The 13,582-nt window shown below is 47.7% G+C and overlaps 1 protein-coding gene across 2 annotated transcripts in view; it reads left to right on the top strand.

Annotated features, from left to right (window-relative positions):
* agbl4 (ATP/GTP binding protein-like 4) overlaps positions 1-13,582 on the top strand; it is a 312,708-nt gene that overhangs the window by 284,366 nt on the left and 14,760 nt on the right. For both annotated transcript variants that reach the window (XM_035412247.1, XM_035412249.1), the window contains exons 8-10: positions 1,153-1,267; positions 3,717-3,828; positions 11,585-11,737. In XM_035412247.1, the coding sequence (XP_035268138.1) occupies positions 1,153-1,267; positions 3,717-3,828; positions 11,585-11,737 (380 nt within the window). The remainder of the gene's footprint in view (positions 1-1,152; positions 1,268-3,716; positions 3,829-11,584; positions 11,738-13,582) is intronic.

A 13,582-nucleotide genomic window follows, 5' to 3' on the forward strand; every position in this document is an offset into this window, starting at 1 on the left:
TTTCTCGCATTTATGTAGCACTTTTCTCACCAGCTGGCAACCCAAAGCCCTTTACAGCGATGAGGGGGAAACTCATCTCAACCACCACCAATGTGTAGCACCCAAATGGGTGGTGCATGGCAGCCATTTTGCTGCAGAATGCTCACCGCACATCAGCTGAGGTGGAGAGGGAGAGATCCTTTTTTTTGCCAATTAAATTTGGGGACGATTAGGTGGCAGGTTCAGAGAGCCAGGTTGGGAATTTAGCCTGGACACCGGGGAACCCACTACTCTTTGCAGAGTGTCCTGGGGTCTTTAATGATAGCGTTGGGGTCTTTAGTGACCACAGCGAGTCAGGACCTCAGTTTAATGTCTTATCTGAAAGACGGCGTCTCCTGCAGCACAGTGTTCTCATCACAGCACTGGGGCAGCATTGGGGTTTATTTGACCAAAGGAAAGATCGCCCCCTGCAGGCCCACCAGCACCACTTCCAGCAGCAAACTTAGTTTTCCCAGAAGGTCAGGAAAATGGAGGACATTGTGTTCATGATACTAGGCGAAATTCCCGCTTGATCCGTGTCTATTACATACCCCCACCCCCCGGTCTGTGATCCCTAAGCACACCCCTCGGTCTGTGATCCCTAACCACACCCCTCGGTCTGTGATCCCTAACCACACCCCTCGGTCTGTGTTCGCTAACCACACCCCGCAGTCTGCCCATGGTGGCACAAAGGCTAGAGGACGGCCCTGTCTCCAGTCGTCACTCTGACTTGAGAGCGCACAGCTGTGGTAAAGAGGCCTTAGTCTGAATATAAGCACACCTGGATCGGTAAGTGTAAGGGGTTGCAGGGCTCAAGGATGGAGTCATATTCTGTAAGGTCAGCATAACACAATGCCTCTGCTCTGTTTTAAAGGCACATTACGTTACATTTTCCTCAGTAACATTAAATAGGAGGACTTTTTTCAAAATTACATATATTTTCCTTTTACAAGCATGTACAATACATATATATGTTGTGTTTATCAGTAAAACTGTACAGAGTACACGTAGGACAAAAATTGATGCTAGCATGAAAACTCTCTTCTACAGTCAATGAAAGCTCCCCTCATTTCTCTTCTTCTGTAATGAGGAGTCCAGCATAATGATTTCTCTGACATGGGTGTGTTTACACAGGTGTGATTGACTTCCTGGTCAGCCAACACCCGGTGGCTCGAGTTCTCCGCGATCACGTGGTGTTCAAAATCGTTCCGATGCTCAACCCCGACGGCGTCTACTTGGGTAACTACAGGTGAGTTCCTCTTCCTCTGGCTCTTGAGGCCGTTCCGAAATACAGGGGATAATACGTTTTTGGTAGTGCTATTCCATAATGAAATTCATGGAAGAACCCTATGCTTTTAAATAGTTTTTACATTTTGTGTCTCTTCATATTCATATGTTTATGTTTGCGGACTCATTTTGGCTCTTAGTTACGATAATTGGCATATGTTTACGTTCACTCCATCAACCACTTTCCCCTATCTGACATTTGTCTGCTGCTGGAAATGAGATGGGTTTGATCCATTTAGAATTAACCACCTGCCACTGAAAACACATGCATAAATTGCTCTGCTTTAAAGAAAAGAAAGAAAAAAACAGTAGAAGAAGAGGAATGGGAGTCATTATCTCTTTGGGCACGCCTATTGCGTTCCGCTCTCATCGGAAGATTTATAGCCCAGGCGCTGTGCTGTTATAGATTTGAATTAAGTTGAGGGGGGCATGTATGGGAGGCAGTCGATGGGGTATCTGCCCACTCATTCTCTGTTTCCTCCATTTATTTCTAAGCACCAGCCCAGGGACTCTGAATCCATCCTCCTTTCCTGTCTGGTCTTTTCCCTCCCTCTTTCTGTCGCCGCTTTGGCTCGGGTGCGATTGCGGCAGAGGTCCAGGGCCGCTGCGGAGATTCCGCGTCGATCCCGTGGAACAGACCCGGGCGCGTATTCCCGCTCGCGTACTGTAACCCGCTCCCCCACCGATGTGCGGAACGCTCTTTATTTTAGCCTGCCCGGTCTCTCCGCGTGTCGCGCGGTTTCTGGCGCGAAGCTTTCGGTCGAAGGCTTAGCGTGTTTTCGCGTGGCGCAGCGGCACCGCTGCGTCTGGGGGGGATGTGCCACAGTCTGTGTTTATAGCGAGTGGCACCGGCTCCATGGGCATCGCTTCCACTTCCCACTCCATAATTGTCTTTACTTAATGGGGTGGACATTCGGAATACCAATGCGCTCGAAGGGGCACCAAACCGCGTTTGTTGCTGCCATCTAGTGGTGACTCCTCTGAACTGCATTCTCTCTCTCTCTCTCTCTCTCTCTCTCTCTCTCTCTCTCTCTCTCGCTGCGAGGTAAGCCATCATGACTCGGCTGTCAGTGAGTGACAGGGGTTAAAAACACCTTGTTGGCAGTGTTGACCTTCAACATTGTTTTCATCGGCTCAGAGAAATGACACGGTCTCGGTGAATGGCGATCAGCTCAATATTAATGCTAAATAAATTAGGGAGGTTTTTTTTTTTGGTTTTTTTTTTTTCCCTCTCTGTCTGCCCCGTTTGGTCCGACTGGCCTTTCTGCCGGATCAGCAGCGGAGTACATCTGGAGTGGAATCGAAGAGATGCGGGCGTTGGATGAGAATCGATCAGTGCTGACCAGAGATTAGTATTTCAAGCATGCTTTCTTACACAGTGGCATTGACAGCGCCTCGGGGAAAGCCATGGATACTCAGCCTGCGCTCGATACTGCTGGGGCTTGGGCCAGCTCCGTGGACGCTGGTAAAGGCGGTGTCTGATGTCTTGTTTTTTTTTTTTGTTATCTGTTCTGATTTAAGTCCTGCGTGTTTTCTGAACTTGAGTCAGGCCTTTGGAGGTGCTGGGTAGGTGGGCTGGCTGTAAGCTCTGTCACCACACATGCATTGTTTTACTGCAGAGCATTTGATCACTATCTGAGCGGGGAAGCTAAAGAACTGGTGAGTTATTTAGCTGAACCTACCTGCTTTCTTTCCCTACAGTGGAAGCCAAATCTGTGGGAAGCAGTATCAACGTGCCTAATAATGTCCCCCAGGGCTGGACCCCACTAATGGTGCTGATAGAATATGTGATTCTGGGGAGAGTGTGCCACAGTCTTTAGAGTCTCAAACCGTACGCGAATCCTGCCGCTGTGGCTGGGGGTTTGACTCCCTGCTGTGCCACTTTCTGTACTGAGAACGCGTCTCTACCCGTAACTCTTTCTGCTTTCCTGCTGAAAAAATACATTTGGAGGGTGGACTGTCGGCTTCCTTTTTCTTAAAAAAAGTATGTTTCTCTGCAATGCTTTTGTTAAAGGAAACATCATATTGTAGCTGCATTGCTGTCTTTGCACAATAATAATAATAATATTGATTATAATAATAATAGAATATTATTATGAATAAAGACTGGTGTTTGATTAATATAGCGGGGGGGGGGGGGTGGGTGAAATTAAAGACTGAAGATAAACTAAACAAGTGCTATAAAGTAAACATGGGCCGCAGGAACAAACCAGTGAATGGAACAGAGCCAGTGCATCTGCAGAGAGGCGAGGAAGAGAGAGGACAGCAGAGCTCTGTGCTGGTGGTAAATCAAAGAAGCAGAATCGAGGGCGATAGTGACCAGAGCCAGGAAGGCATTGTGACCTGTAGTGACTGTGTGTATGGATGCTATGGGGACGATAAACCCGGAGTGCCTTTTGGCCTTTTTCCAGGTGCTCCCTGATGGGCTTTGACCTGAACCGCCACTGGCAGGACCCCTCCCCGTGGGCCCACCCGACCCTGCACGCCGTCAAGCAGCTCATCGTCCAGATGAACCAAGACCCCGTGAGTCCTGTGCCCCCCGCTTTTAGCTTCCTGCTGTATTTTACATAAGTGTACTCTTAATCCTGTGTTACAGTGCACGCTACGTTCCACTCCTGCGCACTCAGTGTACCCTTGCAAATAGGGGAGATGCTCCTTCCGACATGTACTGTACTGTATACTCGCTGGAGTGCAGGAAGTACTGCATGTCGTACACAGACAGTATGTACTCTTAAACTCTTAATTGTCCTTCACTCTTACTGCAAGCACACGTGTAAGGATACAGTGAAGACTATAACACATTCCATATGAATAGCAGACATTTATTCAGCACATTGACATTCACGGTCTGACACCCTGCACACGGCTGCCTCTCCCTCTCCCTCTCCCTCTCCCTCTCCTAGAAAGCTCCAGGTCATACTATACTGAGATTCTCACATACATTCATGCAGTTCATGAAATATAAACATTTACACAGAATGTAAACTGTCTAGTAAGGACTAATCTTTCATTCAGCACGCTAGCCACCTTGTTACTCATTATAACTATTGTGACAAAAACAATGTGCTAAGCTGTGTTTTTGGTCCGTGGGTACATTCTAAAAGACCCAGCAGGGTCGAGGACTCGACGGCTGTATATCAGAAGATGGTTTATTCATGACCGCGAAGTATTTTGATTATACTTTTAACCTCCGCGTCTTTAAATATTCAACGCCGGTGCTTCAAATCAACTGAAAACCTTGCCGGTTTTTGTCCGCCTAGAACGAACGCTGAGCCAAGGCGCTCCTCGCCCTTCACATGCAGACGTAAATACAGACTGTAAATGTGTTGGGTGTTTTGTTTGGTGGTGTTCACGCGGAGGACGCGCGCCAGACGAACGCCGCTCAGCGCGCGCTGCTCGTTGGAGGGGAGAAATCCTGTGTCTGTTGCAGAGTTCCGACTCGGCGCCTTCTCCCGGCGTTTTTGTTTAATCGCGGCGCGTTTCGGAGGCCAGGTGTCCGTAGCGTCTGTTCAGCTCCCCCCTCTCTTTGCTGGACAGGCGCGCGGAGCGTTTGCGCTTTCATGTTAATTATAAGTGGAAGCGCAGGTTGTGGGATTAGTGAAGGTCAGGGCCTGTCCTGGGAATGGCCTGCCCTTTCCCGCACCTTCACACCCCGATAAGACCCGCGCCTCGCCTCCCAGCTTAACCTTTTCCCCCGGCGCCGACGCGCTGATCGATGGGCTCCTTCATGGCAGAGCGATCCGCTCCTGTCCCTCTCGCGCTCACAAACGCACACACACGGACACACACCTTCGCTCGCGCGCGCACGCACACGCACACATGCACAAGCACACACACTCACACACACACACACTCACACGCCTTTGATCACGCACGCACATGCACACATGCACAAGCACACACACACGCACACTCACTCACACACAGATTCTCATTTATGTATGCGCATACAAAGACACATATCGTACCCTCACAAACTCGCACGTACATTCTCTCTCACATATGCAAATATATTCTAGCTTTGTTTGCACATACAAAGACACACACAAATACAGTATAATTATATCCTATGGAAGTGCATGTATACATAAACACTCCCATGCACACACACACACACCCTCTCACACACAGTCATATTTATTCTCTTACGTATGTACACACAAACAGTTAGAGCCACAGAGGAACATGAGATATCTGCATGCAGAGACCACATTGTTAAGCAGAGTGAAGTATACACATTTGAACACTTCATTTGATCCATTCAGAATATATCGCATCATATCCTGATCAGTTTCCTGTGAGAAATGTATAAGTAAACCCCACAGGAAAGGGCGGGATTGGGGAATTTCAGTCGGTTCTTTCAGCTCTGTGGAACGTCCTCTTTTGTATGTATGGCGTGGGTTTGCAGTTCAGTTAGGCTAGCACTGGGGGGGCTCCTGAATCCCAGTGTGGGGGAGAGAAGGCAGCGCTATGGGCGGCGGCTCTCCTCCGCTCCCCTGCCATCTCGCTGCCGTGTGAATCCCCAGGAACATCAGTACACTGCGCCGGTCCCCCACAGAGGACCCTGCGCCAATCCCCCCCCCCAATCCCCCCACCCCCCCCCCACCCCCCGTCCGGCCCAGCCCGGGCCCGGCCTGTCACACGGAGCTTGGGCCTCCACATTCCGGCTAATCTCATCAGACACAGGGCTCAGATTCGGGACAGCGAAACGCCAAATCCCGGCGCCAGCTCCCGTGTCCACGGGCCTCGTCCGGTTCTGTCCCCGACCGCGCGGGCCCGCTAATGAGGCCGCGAGGCCGCGGTCTGAGGGGGAGCGGGCGAGGGGCCGTCGCGGGGCTGGCGCGCTGGACCTCATCAGCGCCCTTCCTCCGCTACCAGATGGTAGCAGACACGGAGGATTCCGAGCTGTCGTCCGATATTTGACTCCCAGAAAATTTTGTTTTGGCGATGCCACTTCAAGGCGCTTAAAAAAAAGGATAATGTAACAACACTGGATAATGTAATAACGCTGGATTAAATAATAAAATTTGCACTTGCGATGTAATAAAATCAGATAATGTAGCAACTTGCCGGATAACATAATAAACTTTTTCGAACAGATAATGTGATACATTTTTTGGCAGATAATGTAATAACTTTAATGAATTGTTACCCACCTGATAACAGTAATTACATTATCATATGGGTAACAACTCTTTTCGATTAGTAATGTAATAACTTCGGTGAATTATGTAATAACAAGCCAAAATCACTGCCTTTATATTTTGTTTCATTTATTTTAGTTGTCACATGAACGTGCGCATATTCCTTGGACGTCATGATTGCATCAGATTGCATCTTGGTTCCCCTCTCATCTCCTCCCCTTATCCTCCTATCTTTTGTTCTAGTTCAAGTTTTAGTTTTGTTCTTGTATAGCACAGCTCATTTGCATTTGTGCTTTAGTGGTATTACATATATATACTTACTGATCTGGGAACATTGTTGGCCAAATCTACCCCAATTAATCATGTAAATCAGATGAGTGCTCTTATGTTCTTCTGCACTGTAAATTGCTCTGGAGCATCTGCTAAATTAATATTTTGACATGTAATGGATTGTCACAAAAGTGATTGATTTTATTACTGACTTCTTTCCTATGCCTTTAAAATAATCCCTTTCCTATGCCTTTAAAATAATCTAAATGCACAATACAAAATATAATATATCCATCCATCCAGCATCTAAACCCGCTTATCTAGTCATGGTCGGGGGGGGGGTGGCTATCCCAGCGTGCATTGGGTGAGAGGCAAGAATACACCTTGGACAGGTTGCCAATCTATTGCAATCCATCGCATTCACTCACACACTCACAATTATACGCAATTTACAGTCTCCAGTTAGCCTGCCTGCATGTCTTTGGACTGTGGGAGGACACCCTCACGGACACGGGGAGAACATGTAAACTACACACACATTTTAGTTAGCTATTGCATTATTCCCTGTAGTAATCATATTATTCATTGAGCATTTGTTATCCACTGGATAACGCGATAACCACCAGGTTATTATGTCATCCAGGAAACATTATTACATAATCCGTTTAACAAGTTATCACATTATAAATTGTAAAGTTATTACATTATGACAAGTTATTACATTATCTGGCATTATTACATTTTCCCTTGTTACAGGGCTCAACAGCTTTATGAAAGCTGTGTCAAAAAGCATTCTTTCCCACTCTGCCTGCTATATGGGATATGTACATGGAGGTACTTATGTCAATATTGGAATTTGATTAAGTTCTGCCAGCTCTAATGGTGCCATGGGGAAAATTGATAAAAACATGTTCACGACACAACTGCAGAACTGACCCCTGTAATCAAGTCCTGCCTTTGTCTAGATTAGCTGTTTTGTTTTGAAAAGGCTGACTTACAAGATAAGCCTTCTCATTTATATCATGTGTTATTTTCATCATTTCATCAGATATATATACTGTAATATATGTTTCGATTCTTGACCCGATTATATTCCATAGGACTGGATGCGATGCCGGGAAACCAGAGCAGGTCTTCTAGAATGTGCTGCTTTAATTTGAAAAATTAATGTTGGTATAACAGCAAACTGAGAAAAATTGTCTGCGAATTCAGTTGGTTCTTAAGCTCCTCTGTATTTGTTAAAAAAGAGGAAAAGTGAAAAAGAAACAAATGGGTCCATCTTCCCAAATAAAACGCTGCTTTTCCACCCCATTTATCAATGTGAAAGAAGGATTCTTTTTGATTGGTTGATTACTCAGAACATTCATCATGGCGGACGTATCCCCACCAATCTGACAACGCCATTTTGGATAATTTGTTAAGGATGACAAAAGGGCCCGCATTGCTATAGTTCATTTCTGACCTTTTTAATATTAGAAAATTAATTTTCCATATGAAACAAATGTATTATGTGCTGTCAGGCTGCCTAGATGGATATTGCACCTTGAATACCCCCCTCCCCTGCTCCCTTTCATTATTTTTTTTTGCTTTCTGGCTTTTGTCCTCTGTATTCAGAAGACTGGGAATGAGCGTCTGTCTGCTAAGATGTCCTTTGGTGTCATCGGCCCATTTCTTGTACATTTCAGAGATTTACGGCCAATTTATCCCCATCATCGCCCCCCCCCCCCCCCCTTTTCGATCCCGCAAACATCTCCCCTCCGGTCCGAGGCAGAAACAGCCCGTCCTCGCAGCACGAATGGGGGCTTTGTGGTCCCTCCCGAAGGCCATTTCGCCATACAAAGGGGTACAGATCCTCAACTCCGGGAGGCAAACTTTGAGGCACCAACGCGCAGTTATTTTTGTTTCACTGGCGCAAAGGGTCCCCAGACAGATGCCGCTGCTTATTAGCCACTGACCGCCCTTAGTAGCAGACTGCTGTCGCACTGCCTGTTCTACTCGATTACAAGTCACCTCTGTGTTAAAAAGGGCTAAATATGTCCATCAGTTAGCCCGTGCATGCATGGAAATGACTGTAGAGAAGAGCTATGAGCCACGGAACTCCTCTGTCTTAATCTTGAAATGTCAATAAAAGCTCTATCATATCTGTGCTCTCTTTACATAACATCAGAGTTCACACATAGAGCACTTCATATTCATATATATTCATATTATCAAAGAAAAGCAAACATAACTTGGTTATAATTTGTTTGCTTTATGCATTTTTATACACGGTGGGAATTTTTTAGAGCTAACTGTCCTTTTTGAAGCCCTCCATTTTGCAGTTTGTGCATATTATGTGAAAGTAAGGGATCGAAATGTAAAGGTAATTCTGACTTTAAATTTGTTATAATTTTTTTTTTTTAAAAAGGTACCTCTATGGGTAAAGGATTCTTGTGGATTGAATAAACCCTTGAGTCTCTAATCCTGCTTAAATCAGCACAATTCTGCAGTGTAAAAGATAAGCAAAACATTTACGGCCCTTAAAGACCCGGTCTAATTAATATTCAGAGATAAGTAGCCTCCAGACAAAATTAATTTGACCTTCCACTTAAAAGTAAACTGCTGCAACACCAGTTCAATAAAAGCTGAGCTAAAGACCTTCAACAGAATGGGCGGGTTTACGGTAGTTAGCTAAATGTCGTCTCAGATCCATGAAAAAAATTTTTTTCTGTTTCCACTTCCTTTTTATCATTTCCAGTCAGGTATGGGATGCACCTGCAGATCTTCAGACATTAAACAGGCCCCTGGTTTTGCATGTTAGTGCTTAATTGCTTGATTGCACAAGTCAATGTGCACCTGCCCCGTGTGGACAGTAATCGGTTAAACGAACGGTATCGTTCCAAAAGAATTCAGAGATTTATGGCTCATGCTGTGGACTGGAGCCCCAGTAACTGTGTCGGGCCTGTTTCTGTGGTCTTTGACACCTGGGAGAAAAGCATCAGACCAGGAAGGGAGAGAAGGAATTCTGAGCCAGATTATGTTGCACCACGCAGCTCAGCCACTTTTTTACAGAGCGGTAAACTGCAGAAACGAAGCTAATCAAGGGGGACGCCGCTGTGCAGACCTTCTCATCCCACGTATTAACCGCACACCGCTATTTACTGAAAACAGCCAAACAAACTCAGCCAGAGCATTTCAGTGCCCCGCACGTACCCTGACGTTACACACGGTACCTCCTAATAAGGAGGCCCAGGTTTTAACAAGGTGGAAGGGCCGGGGTGACTGTGTAAAAAATACAACCCTGACCTGCCATCTCCAGCATCCTCCGCCCGCCTCTCTTAGCTGGGTTAGCAGAGCCGATTAGGGCGCTCTTTGCCTCTATTAGGCCCTGGGAACTCCTTCAAGTGGCTGCCGGAGCAGCCTTAATGGCGACGGCGTTTCGCTTTCTTTTTCTCTCTCTCTTTTTTTTTTTCTTCCCCGTGTTGTTTCCCCCTCTTCCTCTCGGGCTCCATCCATCAGGGCTGCCAGAGCCCGCTGCCGGCCCGCTGCCGGCCCACTCCCAGCCACAATATTTCACAGCCAGCCATCAGAGGAGCTGACAGCGCGCCGCTCGCCAGGAAATTGCTTTGGCTGTGAGCGGAATTTCAAACACCGTGTCGCCCGGGCTCCTCCCCCCCCCCCGCCCGCTCCCGCCCCCCTCCCTCCCGCTCCCGCCCGGCGCCTGCCGACCCCCGGGAGCCGAGGTGCGCCGCAGAATGCGGAATGAGAGGAGAGGGGAGAGCGCCGCGGAGGCAGGGAGCACGAGAGGGGCGGGGGGCGGTGTGGGGGGGGGGGGGGGGGGGGTGGCAGGGGGGGTGGAGAGGAAGGCGCCTGTGCCGCTCTGTGCTCCGCTGTGCTGGAGAGGGAGGGGTCAGAAGGTGCGAGAGAGAGGGGGGGCCAGTCGGACCCGGGACGACGCCGTGCCGCGCCCAAGTCTCGCATCGAGGACTCCAGCTCAGGCCGAGCCTGAGAAGTGCGGCCTGGCCGTGCGTCCTGGTTGCGGTTAAGTACACAGGCCTGATAAAAAGCGCTCTGCGTCTCCTCCCAGCACCCGCTGTTGAGCTACCCACGTAGCTGTGCCACCTCCAAACCGCCCCTAGCCCCTGCACACACACACTCAGGGCTAATGAGCGCGGACAGACAGAGCCTGGGAGTACGAGAGGATTGGGGACGGCTGTGGAAATGCGCATGGAGGTTCCTTCTGCTGTCGTCTTACATCTGAGGGGCACTCCCAGGACCAGACAAGGCACAGTCTGCCAGCTCATCCCTCAGCGGCTAGTAAAGCCCTGCGTTTGAGTGGACCGTGCGATCACACGCACGTCCGTGAGCTTCTCCCCGGGTTTCCTCTGGTCTGTGTGGGACAGACGGATAGCGCTGCTCGCTCTCGCTTTGTTTTGTGCGGATGAAAGGAAGTGGCTCTCCGCTGGCTCAGAGAGCTCCTTCAGGTTAGCGTCGTATGCTAACACCGCCTTCCTCCGGGAGCTCGTTAAAGGGAACAATTTGTCTGACACAACTGATTTCTGTAGATGTTTGTTGTTTTGACTGATTTTATAGCGTGGGGAATCTGTGTTGCAGCAGTTCAGGGAGATTGGTGGATGTGTATAATGGTAGAGTGCAGGATTGGTAGCATTGAGATAAGAATGTAGAGCACGTACAAAATCTGGCATATACAATCAATACAATATGGAATTTAAGCCATTCATCTGTAGCCATCCTCGTCTTAAAATGTCCGCTAGCAGCATCTTTCTCATGGGCAGGCAATAAAGAGTAATATAAATATGTGCAGTGTGCTCTCTGTGTTTTGTGTGAGTGATGTCACTCCTGTCCTCTGTCCCTGGTCCACACAGAAGGTCAGCCTGGAGTTCTACATTGATGTCCATGCCCATTCCACCATGATGAACGGCTTCATGTACGGGAACGTGTTTGAGGAGGAGGAACGCGTCCACCGGCAGGCCGTCTTCCCCCGGCTGCTGTGCCACAACGCGCCGGACTTCTCTTTCGTGAGTACTTGACTGAGAACAGCCGCCTATCATTAGTGTCGTATCTAATTGGACATAATACTACCCATCAGCTCAAGAGAAAATGTAGGACATAGAGCCAGGGTAACTGGGTAACAATAAAGGAGGCCGTGGTCAGGAAGTCAGAATCAGGTTTTGGGTCAGAACACTGGGGGGTAGATTCCATGCCTTTCCTTTGCTGACCTTAACCATATGGACCAAATATTATCTTTTACATATTTACAAGTTTTGCTTTAATACAGCAGGATAAGTGATAAGCAGTGATGTCTGGACATGTGAAAGATATAGGCCTATCACCTGGCCTCATAAGCCCTGTCCAGCTTACTTTGTGTGAGTGTAGTATGTCTAATGATGCTGTCATTTGGTTTAATTTTTAATTACTAACTTCAAAATCATATCCAGCTCCAGTTAAATATTTCTGTTATGATAGCGGTACACTTTCATAATTTAAGACTATGATGGTAAACTAACCCACTAATACAGTATTTGAATTTCCAACTGAATACCCATAAACAAGAATTATATTTGATAATATTATTCAGCTTGAATAACTAATAACCCTTGGGCAATGCTTTTGCTCATGGGTTATTAGTAAACATTGGAGACAGTGTTATATTTGTGTTATGCAATTTTGCATTGGCCAGTTCTCTAATGAGGACCTCGTTGTACATGATTAAAGGGCAGTAAATAGCGGCAGCACAGTAGCATATACGTCAAGCTCCCTGTGCTGTTGGACGTTCTTTGTCTTCTGGGTAAGGTTACTACCCGTGCAGACAGAGGAAGAGGAATTATTCAGAAATAGGGAAATCTAGAGCTTACGTGCAAGTGCTTGGGCACCTTCCACCTCCCCACTGCCATCCAAAACGGAGAGAAAAAGAGTGTGAGAGGGAAAAAGAGGAGATAAGAAAGCATTGGCCATCCTGCCCACACCAAGGACAGGCCCGCTTGCGATTCGTCTTCAGCAAATATGTTTGGAGGGACGATTTGTTTTTGGCTTGCCAGTTTGCATTTGGAAGATTGGATTAATCTTAGTGCCAACGATGGACACCCACTTGAGCAAAATGCAGCGAAAGCTTTGCCTAAGAATTATTCTGCATTTACTTTGCGCCAAACAGTATTATTGTTGTGGAGGTGATATTATGAGTTAAGAGAGGACATAGCTAAAAAAAGTTTGACGACCCCTGCTCTCCCTGTTGTAAAAACTGCTTTAAAAATAAACACCTAGTGACACCTAAACAAACTTATTTATTTACCCCTCACCAACTCCTTTAGGTTGACTTCCAGGGCTGTAAATCCAATTATACTGGCTGCTGTTGTGCCTTCAGATCTGAAAGTACACATTTTCTATTTAAAAGTCTGTGGTCCCCTCAGCTTTTGTGAAGGATGCCCAAGCTCCCTGCTAAATTGACCTTCACCACCAAGCAGTGCTGGCTACACATAGCCAGAGGAATAACCTTTTGTAAGCCGTGACGTGCTCACATTTTTCAGGATCATTTTAACGTTACGTCAGGAGGGCCTTTCAGCACCGCGACGGTGTTTTACTTTTATAAACAGGAAAGGGGGGGCGAAAGCTTGTCCGCGGGATATTTAAGGCTTTTCTGGAAGAGGAGAAAAGAAAAGAAACCTAACCTTTGGTTTGAGCTCGGTTCTTCTCGAGGTGACTCGTGTTCGCTGGGTGTCCTGAGGTGTTGCCGTGACGATTCGATGACAGGGAGTCGGGGGGTCGGGCCCCGGGGTGACGCGGGGGCTCGGAGCGACGCGGCGTAGGGTCCCCCCGCACGCGCGGGTGGCGTCTGAGGGCCGGCCGCTCGGAGCGCCGGCGCAGCA

Source organism: Anguilla anguilla, chromosome 4, assembly GCF_013347855.1.
Source record: "Anguilla anguilla isolate fAngAng1 chromosome 4, fAngAng1.pri, whole genome shotgun sequence".
Classification (NCBI taxonomy): Eukaryota; Metazoa; Chordata; class Actinopteri; order Anguilliformes; family Anguillidae; genus Anguilla; species Anguilla anguilla.